This window comes from Phytophthora ramorum (assembly GCF_020800215.1).
Source record: "Phytophthora ramorum isolate Pr-102 chromosome Unknown Phyram_PR-102_s0006, whole genome shotgun sequence".
In the NCBI taxonomy this organism is placed as follows: Eukaryota; Oomycota; class Peronosporomycetes; order Peronosporales; family Peronosporaceae; genus Phytophthora; species Phytophthora ramorum.
Window position 1 is genome coordinate 3,150,043 of NW_027150652.1, and position 16,158 is coordinate 3,166,200.

The 16,158-nt window shown below is 56.6% G+C and overlaps 7 protein-coding genes across 7 annotated transcripts; 3 read left to right on the plus strand and 4 right to left on the minus strand.

Moving 5' to 3' along the window:
- Positions 1–53: 53 nt before the first annotated feature.
- KRP23_7848 (Ubiquitin carboxyl-terminal hydrolase 30) lies at positions 54–1,667 on the plus strand (the record flags this gene model as incomplete). The annotated part of the gene is made up of 3 exons (XM_067893214.1): positions 54–255; positions 315–421; positions 501–1,667. The coding sequence occupies 3 exons, from the start codon at positions 54–56 to the stop codon at positions 1,665–1,667; spliced, it is 1,476 nt and encodes a 491-aa protein (XP_067745018.1).
- Positions 1,668–1,972: 305 nt separating this feature from the next.
- KRP23_7849 (uncharacterized protein) lies at positions 1,973–4,816 on the minus strand (the record flags this gene model as incomplete). The annotated part of the gene is made up of 1 exon (XM_067893215.1): positions 1,973–4,816. One exon carries the CDS (start codon positions 4,814–4,816, stop codon positions 1,973–1,975), a length of 2,844 nt encoding a protein of 947 aa, XP_067745019.1.
- A 111-nt stretch (positions 4,817–4,927) lies between these two features.
- On the plus strand, positions 4,928–6,714 carry KRP23_7850 (Serine/threonine-protein phosphatase 2A regulatory subunit B'' subunit gamma; the record flags this gene model as incomplete). Its single annotated transcript, XM_067893216.1, has 6 exons — positions 4,928–5,159; positions 5,234–5,445; positions 5,540–6,208; positions 6,272–6,409; positions 6,478–6,569; positions 6,648–6,714. The coding sequence occupies 6 exons, from the start codon at positions 4,928–4,930 to the stop codon at positions 6,712–6,714; spliced, it is 1,410 nt and encodes a 469-aa protein (XP_067745020.1).
- Positions 6,715–6,928: 214 nt separating this feature from the next.
- On the minus strand, positions 6,929–8,446 carry KRP23_7851 (Dynein heavy chain-like protein; the record flags this gene model as incomplete). Its single annotated transcript, XM_067893217.1, has 1 exon — positions 6,929–8,446. One exon carries the CDS (start codon positions 8,444–8,446, stop codon positions 6,929–6,931), a length of 1,518 nt encoding a protein of 505 aa, XP_067745021.1.
- Positions 8,447–8,811: 365 nt separating this feature from the next.
- On the plus strand, positions 8,812–9,270 carry KRP23_7852 (Zinc finger A20 and AN1 domain-containing stress-associated protein 6; the record flags this gene model as incomplete). Its single annotated transcript, XM_067893218.1, has 1 exon — positions 8,812–9,270. The coding sequence occupies one exon, from the start codon at positions 8,812–8,814 to the stop codon at positions 9,268–9,270; it is 459 nt and encodes a 152-aa protein (XP_067745022.1).
- Positions 9,271–11,226: 1,956 nt separating this feature from the next.
- KRP23_7853 (uncharacterized protein) lies at positions 11,227–12,339 on the minus strand (the record flags this gene model as incomplete). Its single annotated transcript, XM_067893219.1, has 1 exon — positions 11,227–12,339. The coding sequence occupies one exon, from the start codon at positions 12,337–12,339 to the stop codon at positions 11,227–11,229; it is 1,113 nt and encodes a 370-aa protein (XP_067745023.1).
- A 1,534-nt stretch (positions 12,340–13,873) lies between these two features.
- Positions 13,874–16,109, minus strand: KRP23_7854 (uncharacterized protein; the record flags this gene model as incomplete). The annotated part of the gene is made up of 6 exons (XM_067893220.1): positions 13,874–14,391; positions 14,459–15,279; positions 15,354–15,436; positions 15,503–15,752; positions 15,818–15,909; positions 15,987–16,109. The coding sequence occupies 6 exons, from the start codon at positions 16,107–16,109 to the stop codon at positions 13,874–13,876; spliced, it is 1,887 nt and encodes a 628-aa protein (XP_067745024.1).
- Between the last annotated feature and the right edge of the window lie 49 nt (positions 16,110–16,158).

Sequence of the window (16,158 nt, forward strand, 5' to 3'; positions counted from 1 at the left end):
CACATCACCGGCGGAAGCGCAAGCTGAGAGTGCAGGAAGGCCGAGTCAACGCTATGCTGAGTCTGGCGGCCAAGACGCCGCGCGTGGCGGTGCCGGGGCTACAGAACCTGGGCAACACGTGTTTCTTCAACGCCATTCTGCAGGCGCTGGCCTCGCTGCCCAGCGTGCACGAGTTCCTCGAGGAGATCGAACAGCGCGCGCGCGTCACGCGCCGCCGCATCCCGTTCACAGGCGCGCTGCGAGACTGCCTCGAAGGTGCGTGAGCTACCCTTAGGTTCGACTTAACGTAACGAATCGGTTTATTGCCGTGTCAGCGCTGGCGCCCAGAGAGGAGCACGAGCCGTGCGGCGTCGTGGCGCCCAGAACGCTTAATGCAGAGCTCACCAGCAAGTTGAGAGCCTTTCGTGGCAATAAGCAGCAGGTCGGCAACCCTTGCTGAGAAGTTAGAGGAGTAGAGAGTGAGTTTCCACTGAGTTATCATATTTTTATTGGTTTTATAGGATTCGCAAGAGCTGCTGCAGTTCCTGTTCAAGTTGGTGGGCAATGAGCAGCGCCGCTGCTCGGTGCAGGATCGAGGGCTCGTGGATTTGTCCTCGGAGAATGTCAGCGAGCCCGTTACGGCCAGATCGATCAGCGAGTTGCGACTCTCGCAGGCGGTGGATGAACGGAATTGGAACCCGTTCCACGGGCTGCAGGTGAACCTGCTGCAATGCACTCGTTGCCAGAGATTTCGACCGCTGAACAACCAGCCGTTTCTGGACGTATCGCTGTCTCTGGTGGCGCCCGGGGACCGCAAGATCTCGAGATTGACAGACGCGCTGCATTTGTACACAGAGCCGGAGGTGATTAAGGGAGTTGAGTGCAGTTATTGCAGCGTTGTTGACGAACTTGAAGTGACGCGGAAGGAGTATACAGAAGCTATGAAGCAGCAGGGGCGGCTACAACAAGGTAGCGCGCATGCCAATGTTTGCGATATCATGGATCTGGAGATCTCCCAGCACGAGCGCAAGGATTGGATTCATACGCTGGAGCAACTGGCAAGCTCTTCAGCGAACTTTGACCTTGAGCAGCTCGAGCGACCGATTCCGCGCAGTCGCGGTGACTGCCACAAGCGCCTGCAGTTTTCGCGCAGCCCAGACGTCTTTTGCTTCCACCTCAGCCGCAAGGTCTACAGGAGGACTGGCGGTGCAGTCAAGCTGGAAACATATGTGGAGTTTCCGTTGGAGTTGGACATGAGCACATATTGTCAGTATGAGCTAGACTCTGTGGCTGAGCACAAGCTGGCTAATGGTACTACCCGGACAGCAAGCGCCCTCAAGCGGCGGCCTGGGCTTTCTCCCCCGCCATTCAGCGAAGCTACAAAGCAGCAGTATTTGCTTTACGACCTCACTGCCGTCATTCTACATCATGGCAACGAGCGTTGCGGTCACTTCACAGCATATCGCCGTGCGTGTCCCGAGCAGTGGTTTTTCGTTTCCGACGAAAGCGTTCGTGAGGCACCCGTAGCCGAGGTCCTGAGCAGCTGCGCATACATGTTATTCTATGAGCGCAAGCTCCGTTCCAAGCGGACGTCGCGCAGTTCCGAGACAGAGGAGACCACGGACGACGACGACAGTCTGCCGGACGTGCCTTTCGAGCCAAGCTTGCTGCTCAATGGCCGCTTTTGAGAGCAAAATGTATCCGTGCCAGTTGAAAGCTCGTTTTCTTGACACTGGATAGACGAGCAAGTGCTGGCAAAGGCTGAACAAGGTTCTGGCAGGATGAACACCGGATCAACTTCAAGCCAAGACACCACGGGCGGCCAGTGCAAGGAGCTGAGCACCTAAATATATTGGTTATTATTGCTGACTTGCACGCTGTTAATCGCAGAACGTGTTCACTGACGAAGAAGAACAGACCAAAGCAATTCGTGCTGAGGGTGGTGGTCAATGCTTATTGCCTTATGATTCCTTTTCAGTCTGCCTACAATTGATTAGCCGTTGAAGCCGTACTCTTGACGAGCTCGCTTGACGACGCCAATGAGGAATCCGCTCCTGTTGCGAACGTTCGAGAGGTTGGCCCCTGCAAACCGAGTTAGAACCTGGTTAGCCAGCGGCTCCGAGAGCTGACCAAGCACTTCGTAGCACTTGCCCCCTAGTTCTTCCAAAGACGACAGCGTCCGGTTTGCCACTAACGAGTGAACGTGGTTCTGCACCGACACTGGCAACGCAGTAAACGACTGCATCCCAATACCAGGACCATGCCCTGCGCCAACCTGAGGTGGTCCTCGTACAGCTCCACCGAATTGAGGGGCTCCCTGTGGTGCTGGTTGTCGACGCCGGGGGTCTCGAGGATCCTGCGGAGCCTCATAGGGACGTTCAAACAACGCGGGGGCAGGCCCCGAGGCTATAGGAGCTTGTTGAGCACGGTAACCTCCAGCGCCTGCTCCATTGCTACCATTCAAACGACCACCTTGAGGAGGTCCACCAAGAACAGAGCCGCCTTGGGGAGGCGCCGAGTAATCTCGCGGAAGGGCTGATGGAGGGTGTCCTCGAGGAGAGGGTGTCTGCGGACGGTGCTGCTTCTCCGATGCAATCGCCTTCTCATTAACGCGGTTGATGATTCCCACGAGGAAACCTTGCAAGTTTCCAACCTGCGATAGGTCCACGTTGCTGAAGTTCTCAACAGCTTGCACCGCTACTGGCTCAGGCAAATGCAGCAGCCGCGTCACGACGTTATCGTTGAGCGGCTCCTGCAGTCTTCCTTCGCGGTGCATGCTGTTTAGTATGGCCTTGACAGCGTTCGGCAGACGTTCGTAGATATCACTCGAGCCTGCAACACGCGACGTGCCAGGTTGTCCTCCTCGTGGAGACGGCTGCTGGTTCGTCAAAGAACCACGACGACGAGGATCACGTGTAGCACCACTGCTACTCTGAGGATGGGGCTGTTCACGGCGACGAGGGTCTTCAGCTCTTCCACCCGTTGCAGGCCGCGGCATGGCTTGGACACTTGGAGAAGGTGATCCCTGCCGGCTTCGTGCGGCCAGCCGAGGGTCTACTGCTGATCTCTGGACGGGAACGTGGGCAGGTGCAGAGCCATTTGATTCATGCGCACTTGGTTTGTCTTGGTGCCTTGCACGTCCGAACTCATCAACATTCTTCTGCTGGTGCTGCTCAGGTTCAGGCCGCGGAGCTGTTGCTTTAACTTGTCGAGGAGAATTTCTTACGGGAGTGTCCTCCTCAGGCTGATCACGTTGGTAAGGCACTCGAACATTAGAAACACCGGTAGTAGGTTGTGGAGGAGCGTATCCAAAGCGAAAGAGTCCTGGTTCGCTCTTGTAGTCGGACATGAACGCGTCTACGGGCTGCAGTGCCGCGATCTGCGGGTTCTCCTTCTGGTACTCGCGATAAATGCGCATGAGCTGCCCGTTCTTGTCGCGCACATCACGCATAGGTGTACGTACGAACCGGGCAATGATTGAGATTTGGGCAAACTCAGGCATAGCACCTACGGATGCGAAAGCAGCTCGGCTAACTTGAGTCACCCGGAATTCACCACTAGTTTGGAAGTCCATCAGCCGGTCCCACGCTGCCGCTGAAAGGCCCTTGTGATCTTCATCGTGATGCTTATGTTTGCTGTTAGACGAAGACGTGGAGTCACCACTTCCGCGGCGGAGGCGTCCATGCTTGGGGTCATCATCGTGTGAGCTACCTTTTCTGTCTTCGACGATGCGTGGTCGTTTAGGGTCCGTATCTCCATTTGCAGGGGCATCGATTGAGCCAATAGACTCAGCTTCAGCTTTTCTCTTTGCAGGCGTCATCGTTGCCTGCTCCCCATTGACAGTACTTGAAGAAGTCTCATCAACTTCCATCGCGGCAGGCTCCTCACCAGCTGCCGACGACGTCATGGATGGAAAATCTGGGTCGTACTCTTCCTGCTCAGCGGCAGGGCGCTGGTTGTTGCTTGCAACTGGTGTTCCTGCAGGCGACGGGTTGGCCGGATCATACTCGTCCTCTCCATGCGGCACAGAAGACACCGTAACTACTGGCGCGGACGGGTCGTATTCACTTTCGTCGTGTGCAGGAGGCATAGACTCGTCCGCTTCCGTTCCATCCACCGAAGCAACCTCAGCCGGCTCCTGTTCATCAGCGGTCGTTCCTGCATCAGCTGGGGAGGTAGTTTCACTGCTATCTTCATCGCCGTTCGATGGCTTCACAGGTGCTGCCTCCACTGACGGATCCTCCTGGTGCTCCGACTCGCTCAACTCCTTACTTGGTGCAGTCGCATCAACAACTGACTCGTTTCCTTCACTTACAGTGGTAACATCACTCTGCTGCTGTGCGTTCCCAGCAGTAGCTGTTTCCGCCTGCGCAGGTGAAGTACCATCACTGCTCGAAGCAACAGGATCCGAAGCTGCATCCGGCACCATCTCCACATCCTCCTGTTGCTGCTCATTCTCTTGCGCTTCATTTGTACCCGTCACGTCCTCAGCTCCTTGCTGAATATCACTCTGCTCGAGGCTCTCCACTGGCTGCTCAGACTGCGCTTCATCTGTAGCCGTCACGTCCTCAGCTCCCTGCTGAACATCACTCTGCTCGAGGCTCTCCACTGGCTGCTCAGACTGCGCTTCATCCACTTGTGGCTCGGGTGTTTCCGTCGTCTCTTGCACGTCGGTGCCGGCCTCCTGGTCTGCGGCGACCTCAGTAGCAGCTGCAGTCGACGAAGCATCCGACACTGGTACTTGTTCAGCCGTCGCGTCACCCGCAACGCCAGTAGTGCTGTTCGCCGCGTCGACCTCCATGCTGCTGATCCCTAGACACAACAGTGGGGAGCTCATTGGCTCCGATTACAATATGATGTGTGGTACATCGATTTTATATGATTGGATAAAAGTCCGCTTGAGTGTAGCCATGTCCGACGAAACGGCGCACAGTAAAGTTGAAGAGCAATGGCGCCTCCTTCGCGGCTGGCAATGCCGCCGCCTGCTATTGATGTCGCCATCACAGCAAGAGGAAAGTCAGATGCTTCGTGCATCCCACGCTTCTTCTTCCCACGCAAGCGGACGCCGTTCACATGTGGCGAGCGCATTCGGCGCGGGAGGGTGGCGGCTCGGCTGGACGCCGTCATCCTCTCCAGTGCCGAGTTCTCTCAGCTCGTGCAGTTCATTTGCTCTTTTGCCTGTCTGTGATTATTGATCCTTGTTAGGATAGTTGCTGCTACTTTGTACTCGCTGACACTGTGGCTGCTGCATCAGGTGATTCTAGACTGTCGGTCGATATGAAGAGAGAGATGAAGCAGCGGGTCAAGAAGACTGGCATTGTGGAGGTGGATCGCATGCTTGACGTTCAGACGACTCTGATGCTTTCGTATGAAGACTACCGATCACTGTCAATGGGTGCTTGGTGCAGCTCATCCACCATGCGCACTAAGCTCGAGGTTTTGCTGTCCGCTCAACGTTTCCTTATGGTAAGTTGCGTTCGCACTGAAGTCTGCGGTGGGCATTCTCCGTGCTGCAAACTAATTACACTTTCGCTGTGACTGTTGCTTTATTTATGTGTAGTTTCCCCAGGACTCACAGGGGAAAGTGAGTGGATACACGATTCTTGAATACCTTCATCAACTCCAATTATCGCTGCGCGTAGCTCGTTTCATTCTCGAACGAGTCGCCCAAGAAGGAGCTGACAAGGACGATGAAACTCTGTCGGAGAAGATGTACGTTGCTCTCATCACTGAGACGATTCGAACTTCCAGTCGGGAACTTGGCCTTCACGAAGATGAGGATTTCCAGCAGTACTACGAGCTCATCTGTGCTCGCATGCTGCTGCTACCACATGGCCTGCAGCAGATTCGTACTCGTGGGCTATCGATCCATCAATTGGTGACGTGTAATCGCTTCGCAGAGTTCTTTCGACTCATGGACAGCTCGATGCGTGAGCGCTACGACCAACTTGGGAACGCATTCCACCCGACGCAAATTCGCCTTATTCACCGACAGTACCTCCAGTTGGATCGAGATGGCAATGGCATGCTCAGCGTCACCGAGCTCCAGGACTACGGCAAAAAGCGTGCCTTCAACCCCGCTGGGTGCGAGCCGACACACGACCTGACGGCTGCTTTTGCGACGCAAGTATTTGCTGAAGTGCCAACGTTCAACGGTGAAATGGATTATCATGCGTACTTGGACTTCACTTTGATGGTGAGGGACACAGTATCAGTTGCCTCCCTTAAGGTGAGTCCTAAGTTACTGTACCATGCTCTCTGTAAGGTGTTGTACGAGCTAACATGTCCTTAGTTCTTTTGGGGAGTACTTGATTTCCACAAACAAGGATATCTCGATGCTTTCACGATCGACTTTTTTCTGCGGAGCCTTCTCGAGAAGATTCACGCGCACGAAGGCAAGGACGACGCGCTCACCATTGACCGTCTTCGGGTAAAGCACCGTGCTTTCTTGACAAATAATGTACGCTGAACTAATGAAGTTCTGACGAGGGCATGTAGACCCAGATATTTGATGCTGTCGCACCTGTACATCCTGCCAGAATAACATGGCAGGATCTTCAGCGGTGCAAACTTGGCCCCGATGTTGTTCGGTACGTGGCACTTTATCCAAGACTCGACATAGTGCAAAGGCGTAGTACTCACACGGATATCCGTGCATGTATTGCCAGGCTTATCACCGACTACGTAGCTTACCGCACATACGAAGACAGCGGGGGCCACTTCTCCGCGTCTTAAGGAATTGCAGCGATGTCAAGGACGAACTCGTAACTTGAGACGACAGCACGGGAGATCGAGGAAATTCAGCGAGGCCAAACACCTCTTGATATCTATTACTGCAGCTTAGCTTCGCGCCACGAGCTTGCATTGAGTCCCATGCTGGACTCACCGCAAAAAAAACAAGAGGATATCGAGCGTAAGAATCACCAAAAAGCATTTTAACGCTCAGTGCTTAAGCCAGAAGGTTCTCGCCGTTGTAGTGGAAGAGGCACACGCTGCCAGTGAACATGGCGACGCCAACAAGAACCTGCTCGTGCTTCGTGATGAAGGCGTTTGCACGCTCACGGGTGCTCTGGTACCACGACTTGCGCTGCACGGGCACGCCTCCGGCGCCGTAGCGGCCGCCAAGAAGGTTAGACTTGGGCTTAGAAATGCTGGAGGCACTCATCTGGCGCTGGCTCGCGTTCAGGCGTTCATACTTGGTGCGCAGACTGGCAGCCTCACGCTCCAGGATCTGCAAAGCAGCCTCGGTCTCCTGCTTCTTCTTGGACAGTGCCACCACCGAGATGCTCAGCTTCTCGGCCTCGGACAGCACGAAGTTGGCCTTTACGTGGAAACGGCTGACCACCGGCTTAGGCTCCTCAACCTGGTCGGCCTCCTCAGCCTCCACGGCCTCCTCAGCCTCCACGGCCTCCTCAACCTTCTCAGCCTCCTCAACCTTCTCAGCCTCCTCAACCTTCTCAGCCTCCTCAACCTTCTCAGCCTTCTCAGCCTCCTCAACCTCTTCGGCCTCCTCAACGTCTTCAGCCTCTTCGACCTTCTCATCATTCTCGGCCTTCTCGGTCTCGTCAGTCTCCTCGACCTTTTCTTCCTCCTCGGTTTTCTCATCCTGCTCGGCCTTCTCGTGCTCCTCGACCTTTTCGTCCTCCTCGGCCTGCTTCGCGGCAACCTCCTCAATCGCCTCCTTCACCGCCTCCTCCACTAGCTCCGTGATGGTCGTGGGCTCCTCCTCCTCTTCCTCGTCCGAGACAGTGTACCACTTGTCGAGCGCATTCTCCTGAAACAGCGACGAAATCGGAAACTCAATCTCCTTCACAGGTTCGGCCTCTTCCTCGTCCTCCGCCGCCTCAGCAGCAGCGACCGTGACAATCACCACAGCCTCGCGCGACTGCACGGGGTCGAACACGAACGTGGCGGGGAAGGTTAGCTCCCCATCCTCAGCAGCCGTCCAGGCCACCGTGCGCACCACTGGCGCCTTCTCCTTCTTGACGCGTTTCTTAATGATGGTGCGCGTGATCTTGGTCGTGGTCTTGAGCTTGCGCGGCGAGCCGTCGCTGTCCTCCTCGGGCAGCTGTCCCTCCTCCACCACGTGACCGTGCTCATCAGTCACCACCACGTCCTTCTTCTCCACAACCTCCTCCACGGTCTCGTACTCGTCAGTCACGTACTCGGGGTCCAGGGCCACGGTGATGGACGCGTTGGGAACAGGCTGCTCGCCCTCCACGCCGGCCAGCGTGACCTCGAGGCGGCCGACGCTCTTGGCAGCAGCCTTGGCCTCCTCTGAGAGCTCCTCCTGGCCCTCGGGGGCCTCAGACAGCGCCGAGATCTGCTGGAACACGGCCGCAATCTGCTCGTCCAGCAGCTTCAGCTCGTCCACCTTGGCCGTGACGCCGCGGCGGCTCTCGAGGTATTGCTGCGACGCGCGCTGCACCATGGCGGCCACTGCGGCCGAGGAAGTCGTGGAAGCCATCGCGACGGGGCTACAAGACACAGAGAGAGGGCCACAGATCTGCGGCTGCGGAGGTCTCGGCTTTAATGCGTGGCGAGGAGCGGCGCGAGGTGGCGCACACCATTCGAAGTTACCAGATACGATTCGACACACCACTTCAACACCAACTTCCATTTTCTCAGAACGCGAGGCTGCACCCGAGTCGTACCTAGTTTACTGCATACAAACCACAAGTCTATTTTCAGCCGTGGGAAAGGTCGGCAAGGAATTCCCCCAGTTTACGTTTCTCTGGGGGAGAGCGAGTGAGCGAGCGAGGCCAGCGCGTCTGCTACAAGAGCGAGGGGTCCGTCCTTCCTTCACACACCACTACCACACCACACGCCGCCATGCAGCAGGAGCGAGAGAGCGCGGAGCTGTGCCTGAACGGCTGCGGCTTCTTCGGCGCCCCCGGCAGCGGCGGCATGTGCTCCGTCTGCTGGAAAAAGACCATGTCGGACCGTCAGGCCGCCTCAGCCACGGCGCCGCCCGCGGTGGAGCAGAAGATGGAGGCGGCGGCGCCCGCCCTGGGGGTCTACACTGACAACAACAGCGCGGCGATCACGGAGGAGGCAGAGGAGCCGAAACCTGCTGAGAAGCCCGTGCAGAAGAACAAGAAGCGCTGCTGGGAGTGCAAGAAGAAGGTGGGACTCACGGCCATCGAGTGCCGCTGCGGCTACGTGTTCTGCAGCGGCCACCGCTACGCGGACCAGCACAACTGCAGCTTCGACTTTAAGGCGTCGGATCGCGCCGAGCTCGCACGCCGCAACCCTGGCGGCGGTCAGTTCGGCAAGCTCGAGAAGCTCTAAGCGGCGTCTGGTTGGGCCTATGAAGCCACTGAGGACGCGACCCGACGTGATCAAGCTACTCGCAGAGGACTAGAAGACGCGCCGGGGGAACGGAGAGCTGTGGCCGCGTCGTTGGTGGATGTAATATTAGGACGGAGACCCGAAGAAGCCAGCGAAAGGAGCGCCGCGGCCGCAGACTCCCCGACAATCGCTTAGCTGTTCGCCATCCATGCAGTTTCTTTTCACTTCATTTTTTTTTCTTTTCCAGAGGAATTATTGACTTGATTTTCTTTTACGATTCGAGTGTTCTTATCTCGTTCATACGTGGCCAGCATCTGGGCGTTGCTGCGCATTAGCCTCCCTAGCAATCCCGACTGACGTGGCAGCTGCATCGCATCGACCGTGTTTGCTAAAAGATCCAGTCGCGCAACCAAACAACATGCGCTGCAGGCAATTTTGTTGGCCAGCGCTTGATGAACAAGTGTAGCTTCGATGCTGTGTGCTTTTGTCCGTGGACTCCTTGCAAGAAAGCAATATTTTCAATCCGATGCAATTCAAATCGCTGGGAGACCAAAGATTTGCAGTGCACTATAGCATGCATGTACATGTACTGCCAACCACCTCCAAAATCGTGACTAAGCTTAACCTGGTTGATGAGGGTTTAACTCTTCAGGACTGTAGCAACTGCCACAATGAAGAAGACGTTAGGACGTGGAAACAATATCGGTGACAGCAGCAGAATGGAGCAGGTTCCTCGTCGTTGATCTCCTCGTCGAGGAGTCCTCGGTGCGACTGTGAGGAGTGAGCATTGCACGCAACGTGGACAGCGCGTATGCGTGCGCTTTACATTGGAGCTGCGCGACGACCAAGTCCGAGTACTTTCAACTGGTATTCAAGCTTGTGGTGAGGATCGACTCGATCCGATCGAGTACTTGCTTGTAAAGGTTAGCATGAGCACATCTGATAAGCCTTGTGCACCAACGAGCAGTTCTACGAACCACATCGTCCTCATGACGTTGTCGGTGGTGCTTGTGGGTAATTCAGGCATCGTCGGAATGAACGTATCGATATCTTCGCCTCCGTAGTAGTTGCTATCGCTGGACGAGCACCGCTACGACGAGTGCTTCGACTCGTACGTATCCTGGTAACCTGTTCATTACGCCACCGCTTCATCCGGAGCTCCATCCAACGCTTGTGCTTTCTTCCAGCTGAAAATAAGCTCGAGGCTCGAACGATGCTGGGTGCAGCGCCATTGTGACAATGATGAATACTGACCGAGGCGCACTCGAGACCGCAACGTGCGTATGACCCCATGTAAGCGTGAGCGAGCTCGTCATCACCGTGTACAGCATTCAGTGTCATGCCCCCTCCAACTTGGCAGCAAGGTCTTGGTGGTTGCTGTCGAACTGTGGCTCGAAATGCACAGACGAAAGCTTGCCTGGCCTCGCCGTCGTTCCTTGATGGCGGCAAGAATACCCGTCCATCGAGAATCTCAGTCTGAGAAACAATTTATTTGGCGGCGACGTTGGGTGCCCCTTGCGCGTTTCTTCAAACGGTAAAGGTGCCGGCAAAAGAGGTCTGATAGTCAAGGTTTGATGAGACCGTCGATGGAGGCGCAACCTTGCCTCCTTCAGCGCTCTCGCTGCTAAGGTTCCGTCAACCGTCAGCTTTGCCTGGACGCAAATCTGCTGCGGCTGGAACCCTGCTGTGGAAAGCCGAAGGACAGGCGTCAGCGCGCACCAAGAATCCCAAGGGCCCCCTTGAAGGGGAGCACATACATGCATCGGGTGGCTTCACATCACGTACATTTACTTTAAGTTAATAAATCCCGGCACGCGCCCGGGCGGGTATTCTTCCGTACAATCAGTCAGCGGTGTCTAGTTGCAGAGGAGGAGAGAGTGCGCTGTCCGATCGATCTCCATCTTGTTCCATCCAGAATGAGCAAGCTCCTCGTCTCCTCCCGCACGACCTCACAAATCACCGCGACAACATGAACGAGTCCTGCGTGGACACGGACGACGCGTGGAGCCAGCCGTTGAGCTGCTCCAGCGCCTGTGCTTCGTCGTCCTCTTGGATGCTTGGGGCATAGCCGCTGTCAATGAACCGACTCGTGTTGTTCAAGGTGGACTGCGGGTTGAACGAGCCAAAGTTCGTCTCGAGGCTCACGCGGTCCGAGAACTGAGATACCCGCGTGGACGAGATGGAGGCCGAGCCCATTAGGAACGAGTCGTTGGTGCTGCAGCTGCTGCTCATGCTGATACTCCTGTTGGACGACATCATCTGCGGCACAGGGACGGCCGGTGCGCCGCCGTGGCCGCTCCCATTGCGTCCGTAGAACTGGAAGGACACGCCAGGCTCCTCCTTGTACTGCGGGCGCGCCGCCACCTTCATGCTCTTGTTCTGCTCGCGCGACCGCCTGCGGTTGCGAGGCACCATCTGCTTCTGCTGTTGCCGCATGGGAAGCGACACGGGCATGTTCTCCTCCGTGTACAGGATGTAGTCCCCCGTGACGATCTCCTTAATGGGCGGCTGCATGTTCTTGTCTCCCTTGTGCCGAGCCTTAGACAGCATGCGGCCCGACTGCTTGCGGACCAGGGCCGTGGTCGGCACCTCGTTCTGTAGTGCTGAGTTGTTCTCGCCACGTCGACTGACACTGCGGCGATTCTTGTGCTGGCTGCGGCGTTGTCCGCTCTGCGGCTCCGGCTTCTTGTCCATGCGGGGCGTCAGGAGCTCCGCGTTGTCGTCCAAGCAACTGGAGGGTGGGACAGTGCCGTAGTAGTAATCCGTCGGGTTGAGGTCGCTGTCCCCGGCGCCGCGCAGGAGCACCGTGGAACCGCTAAGGTTGGTGTTGCTGCTGGCGAACGTGGTGCTGTTGGACGTCATCATGGTGCTGTTGGTGGTCACCCTCGTGTCGCTCACGTGGCTGAAGTTGCGCGCACCGAATTTGTTCTTGCGCTCCTCGAGGAAGAAAATGTGCTCGAGCGCGAGCGACGGCCGCCGGCACAGGCACTTGGAGCCGCGCACGCCGCACGTCTTACATCTGCGCAGCCAGCTGAACTTGAAGAGGCTGAACCAGGCGATGAGGCCCATGGGCCGAGGCGGACGCTGCTCGTTCAAAAGCGACAATGGCGTCTCGGCGGTCAGGCCGATGGAGGGGCGAGGGAGAGGTCCCGCGGTGTGGTAAGCCTCGGATACGTCCTCGACCTGCTTCCGACTGTGCCTCTCGCGGGGGAAATCGCCGACTGAGAGGAGCCAGCCATAGAGACGGCAAAGGCGATCGACGAACCGTGCCCATCTCCACGGAAACATAGCCGGACCGTATCGGTCACCGAGTTGTGTGGGAGTCGTGTAGCCCTTGACTTTGGCAAGTTACCACCCACCAGCACTGCAGCTGCAGATAACAGAAGAACAGCCCGGAGAGAGGGCGTTAGTTGCTGGTGCTATGAGGATATCCGCACTGGTCGCCGCTGGTCTTGGCGAGCTCTCTTCCTCTCCGAAGCTCGTCACCGAGTCGCACGTGCTTCCCGCACTCACTCGCGAGATTTGGCTAACAGCTTGAAGTGGATCGACGTGCCCATACAAAAGGCAAGTCTGCAGCTTGGATTAATGCCTGCTGACACTTGCCGCGCTCGATGGGCTCAGTTGGGAAGCGCACACAGCTGGCAGCAATCGCCTCGAGCATTCTCCTCGAGCAATCGCCTTCGCCTTTCGAAGGAAGGAAGCCAGCCAGGGAACGGCCATCGATGGGCCGCGCGAGGTCTCAGCTCAGCAATTGAGCCTGTGCGCTGGCTTCGCGGCGCACGGGGCCATCGTTTCCGACGGCAGAGCGCGGAGATTCTCAGTTGAAGAGCGGGTTGCTAAGCAAAAGCGAGCTGCAGGCCTTTCAGAAGTGACGTGGTCCGTCCTGGCACTCGCCAAGCAGCCATCCGCACGGCGCGTTCGATGGGCAGCGCTCGTGGCCCGCGGCCGAGCCAGAGCGGACCAAGTTGGTCACCAACGCTGATGATCGAGACAAAGAAGAGCTTGGCGGGTGGCTGCCCCACGCGATTCTTGAGCGCTGCCCTTCGCCCCGGGAAATCATGGACAAGCGTGACCGGAGAACTCTCCTCGGGAGAAATTCTCGCGCCATCGAGGTGGCCGTCGAGTCGGAGCACGGTGCTCCGACGCCGACTGTGAAAACAGGTTATAACTGGTTGGTGCCACGGTGTTGACGGCACCAACGTTAGCTCACGGACACTTTTGATGAGAGCCATGCAGTGCCATCGTGTTCGGCCTTATTCGCGACTCTAGACTGAGTGCTGGTGCTGGAATATTTACTCGTTATGCGTGACGACTTTGGCCGGAGAGCTGCCGCCTGCTGCATCTGCGCTCGCGGACGCAGTCGCACGCGACCAGTGCGCGTGCATCGGATGACCTGTGGGCTCTTCCTTGTGAACGCACGAGCAAACGGCGATGCCAAGCGTTCGATTGTTTCTCCATTGTCGATCTTGGCCACATCGTTGCCAGGTTACCTACGCCCAGTAGCTGCCCGCTTGATTTCGGTGGGCTCCGCCACTCGCTCATTCGAGATCTTCCTCCATTCCAGCCGCTAGCCAAACGAACGGCAAAAGATTGCAGCGCGCGCTCAGCGCCGAGCCACAATCGTCCGCGTTGTAGTCTCCACGTCGTAGCGGCTCTCCATCTTCGTCACCATCACAGCCTCCACGCGTCTCTTGGAAAACTCGAGCTCCTGCTGACGCTTCCGCAGGTCGCCGCGCTTCTCTCCGGGGCCGGTAGTCTGCGCGCCCAACTTGACAGCGTTCAACCGCTCGGCACCTGCCACTGCTTCCATGTACGTGCGAAGTGCGATTTGGGCATCGTGTTTTCCAGTCTGGGAGACTTCAGCAGCAGAGCCGTAGGAAGCTTTTGTTGCTTCCCACTCATCCTTCAACACGCCCTGCAGCTTCGCGACGCTCGAAGGGAAGCAGAATCCCAAAATCTCCGTCCGAAAGAGCGTCGCTGCTCTCGAAGGCTGGTCTTCTGAAGGCGGGTCAGCCGCAGATCCACCGACTCGGCCGAATGAAGTGACTTGCAAACTCTGGATCGAAGCGTTCGTGAACGGGTGCAACGTGTACAGCTCCGGGACATCCTGGTTCGACATGGCTGCAGCGACAGCGACAGGCAAAAGGTTAGTGAGACCGATAGCAACACAATTCAGAGCGTCACTTACGCGCTCGGTTGATGAGGAACTCATAGAGCCCATGTACAGCGTCATGGCCGTGGAAGAGCAGGAGTGACTCAGTGCCATGCATATTTTCTGGAGTGGATACTGTACGAGCCACGGGTGCGATAAGGCCACCGCTGCGTTTATCCTTGTTTCCCGACCGGGTTGCCTCAAGCTCCTCCTCCAGCAGGTGAAACGCGCCGACTTCGCGCTGTGTCTGGTTGGTGTTGATGTACGGCATGGTATATTCCACGTTGAGATGGTGAAGCCCCTTGCGGATTCTTGAATTTGACTGGGACATCACGGCACAGAGCTGACGCTTCTTCGTGCGCTTAGTTCCTTCCTGATTCTTTTCCGCAGCCTCTGTTTCTTCGTCGTGTTTGTGGCATAGGTTGATAATTGAGGTGGGGCCTTCTTCTGCATCTTCCGTTGGATTGCGATCGTCAGTACCATGGAGGAAGCAAACCACAAACTCGCTTGAACGAAGGTAAAACGAGTTATCCGGGACTTCCGTACTGGAGCTTGCTTGTCGGCGGAAGTTCATGTACGCATCACGAAATGCTTCTTGCCATGTGTTCCAACGCGCTGTGAAAAATGCTTTCTCTTTTCGTTTCCGTTCGCCTTTGGGACCTCCCAGCAGAGGCTCATTTGTGGTTGCAGCAGTAGCGCGATTAAGTAAGATGGATGTCGGCACCGAGTCTGCTGGATGAACAAAGTAATGCAAGGCCTGCTGCCACCGCACCGCTGTGGTTTGATACCCAGATTCCTCGGCACTGTTTCCGTTGGCTGCGATGAAGCTCTGCAATGCTTGCTTCTTAATCTGTGAGCTGACGGCACAACAAAGCACATCGTTTCTGTTAGCAACGAGTCAACCGATCATAGCACGCTGGTCACCACTTACTTGGTACGCTGAAATGGATACGGGTATGCCGTAAGAATGGATAACTTGGCCTTGGGAACAACATCCAGCGGTAGGTCTGCAACCTGGTGATCATAGCCAATAATTTTAAGATTCATGAAAGCAGAAAGACACAAGTCAAGGCAACTCACGTGAAAGGTAGTCGAAACGTTTGCTCCCGGGCGAAAATTCCTCTTTCGACTCAGCAGTGACGAGGAATATAGCGAGCTCAGCGTTGCTGCAGTGACACCAGTAGCAAGAGGCGACTTTTGCCTGCTTCGTGCCAGCGTCGAAGTCTGGTTCATTGCCGGCGCCGGCGACCCGACGGCCCTTGCCTCTATGCCCTTCTGTAAAGCCACGCTAGAACGTAAGGTTCCAGCTTCAACCTCCTCTGCACCTTTGCTGGAAGAGCAAGTTAGTCAATCGTGCGTCATCTACATACCTCAAGGCAGAGTTTGTAGCTGTACCTGGCAGGTTTTACAGGAGTCTGGGGAGGGTCCAGCGACACCCGTGCCTTCTTCTGCGCTGACACTTGCAGCTTGGCAGCCCGACGTCGTTTCTAAAGCAATAATTCGCCCATCAATCCGCCGATCTTCCAGCAATACCTTCAACACGATCAATCAAGTCGCCACGCACCCGCAGCTCCATAGGCAGCAGCCTCCTGGCCTTGTTCACATTACGCTTGCCTGGACTCGGTGTCCCGTTCGCCGCCGGCTCCTTGCCTGGCTCCGGCGCGAGGCCGCCTTCATCGGTCGCCATGGAGCTCTTCGCGCGTGAACTTATGCGATCTGACGGTATGTTAAATGCG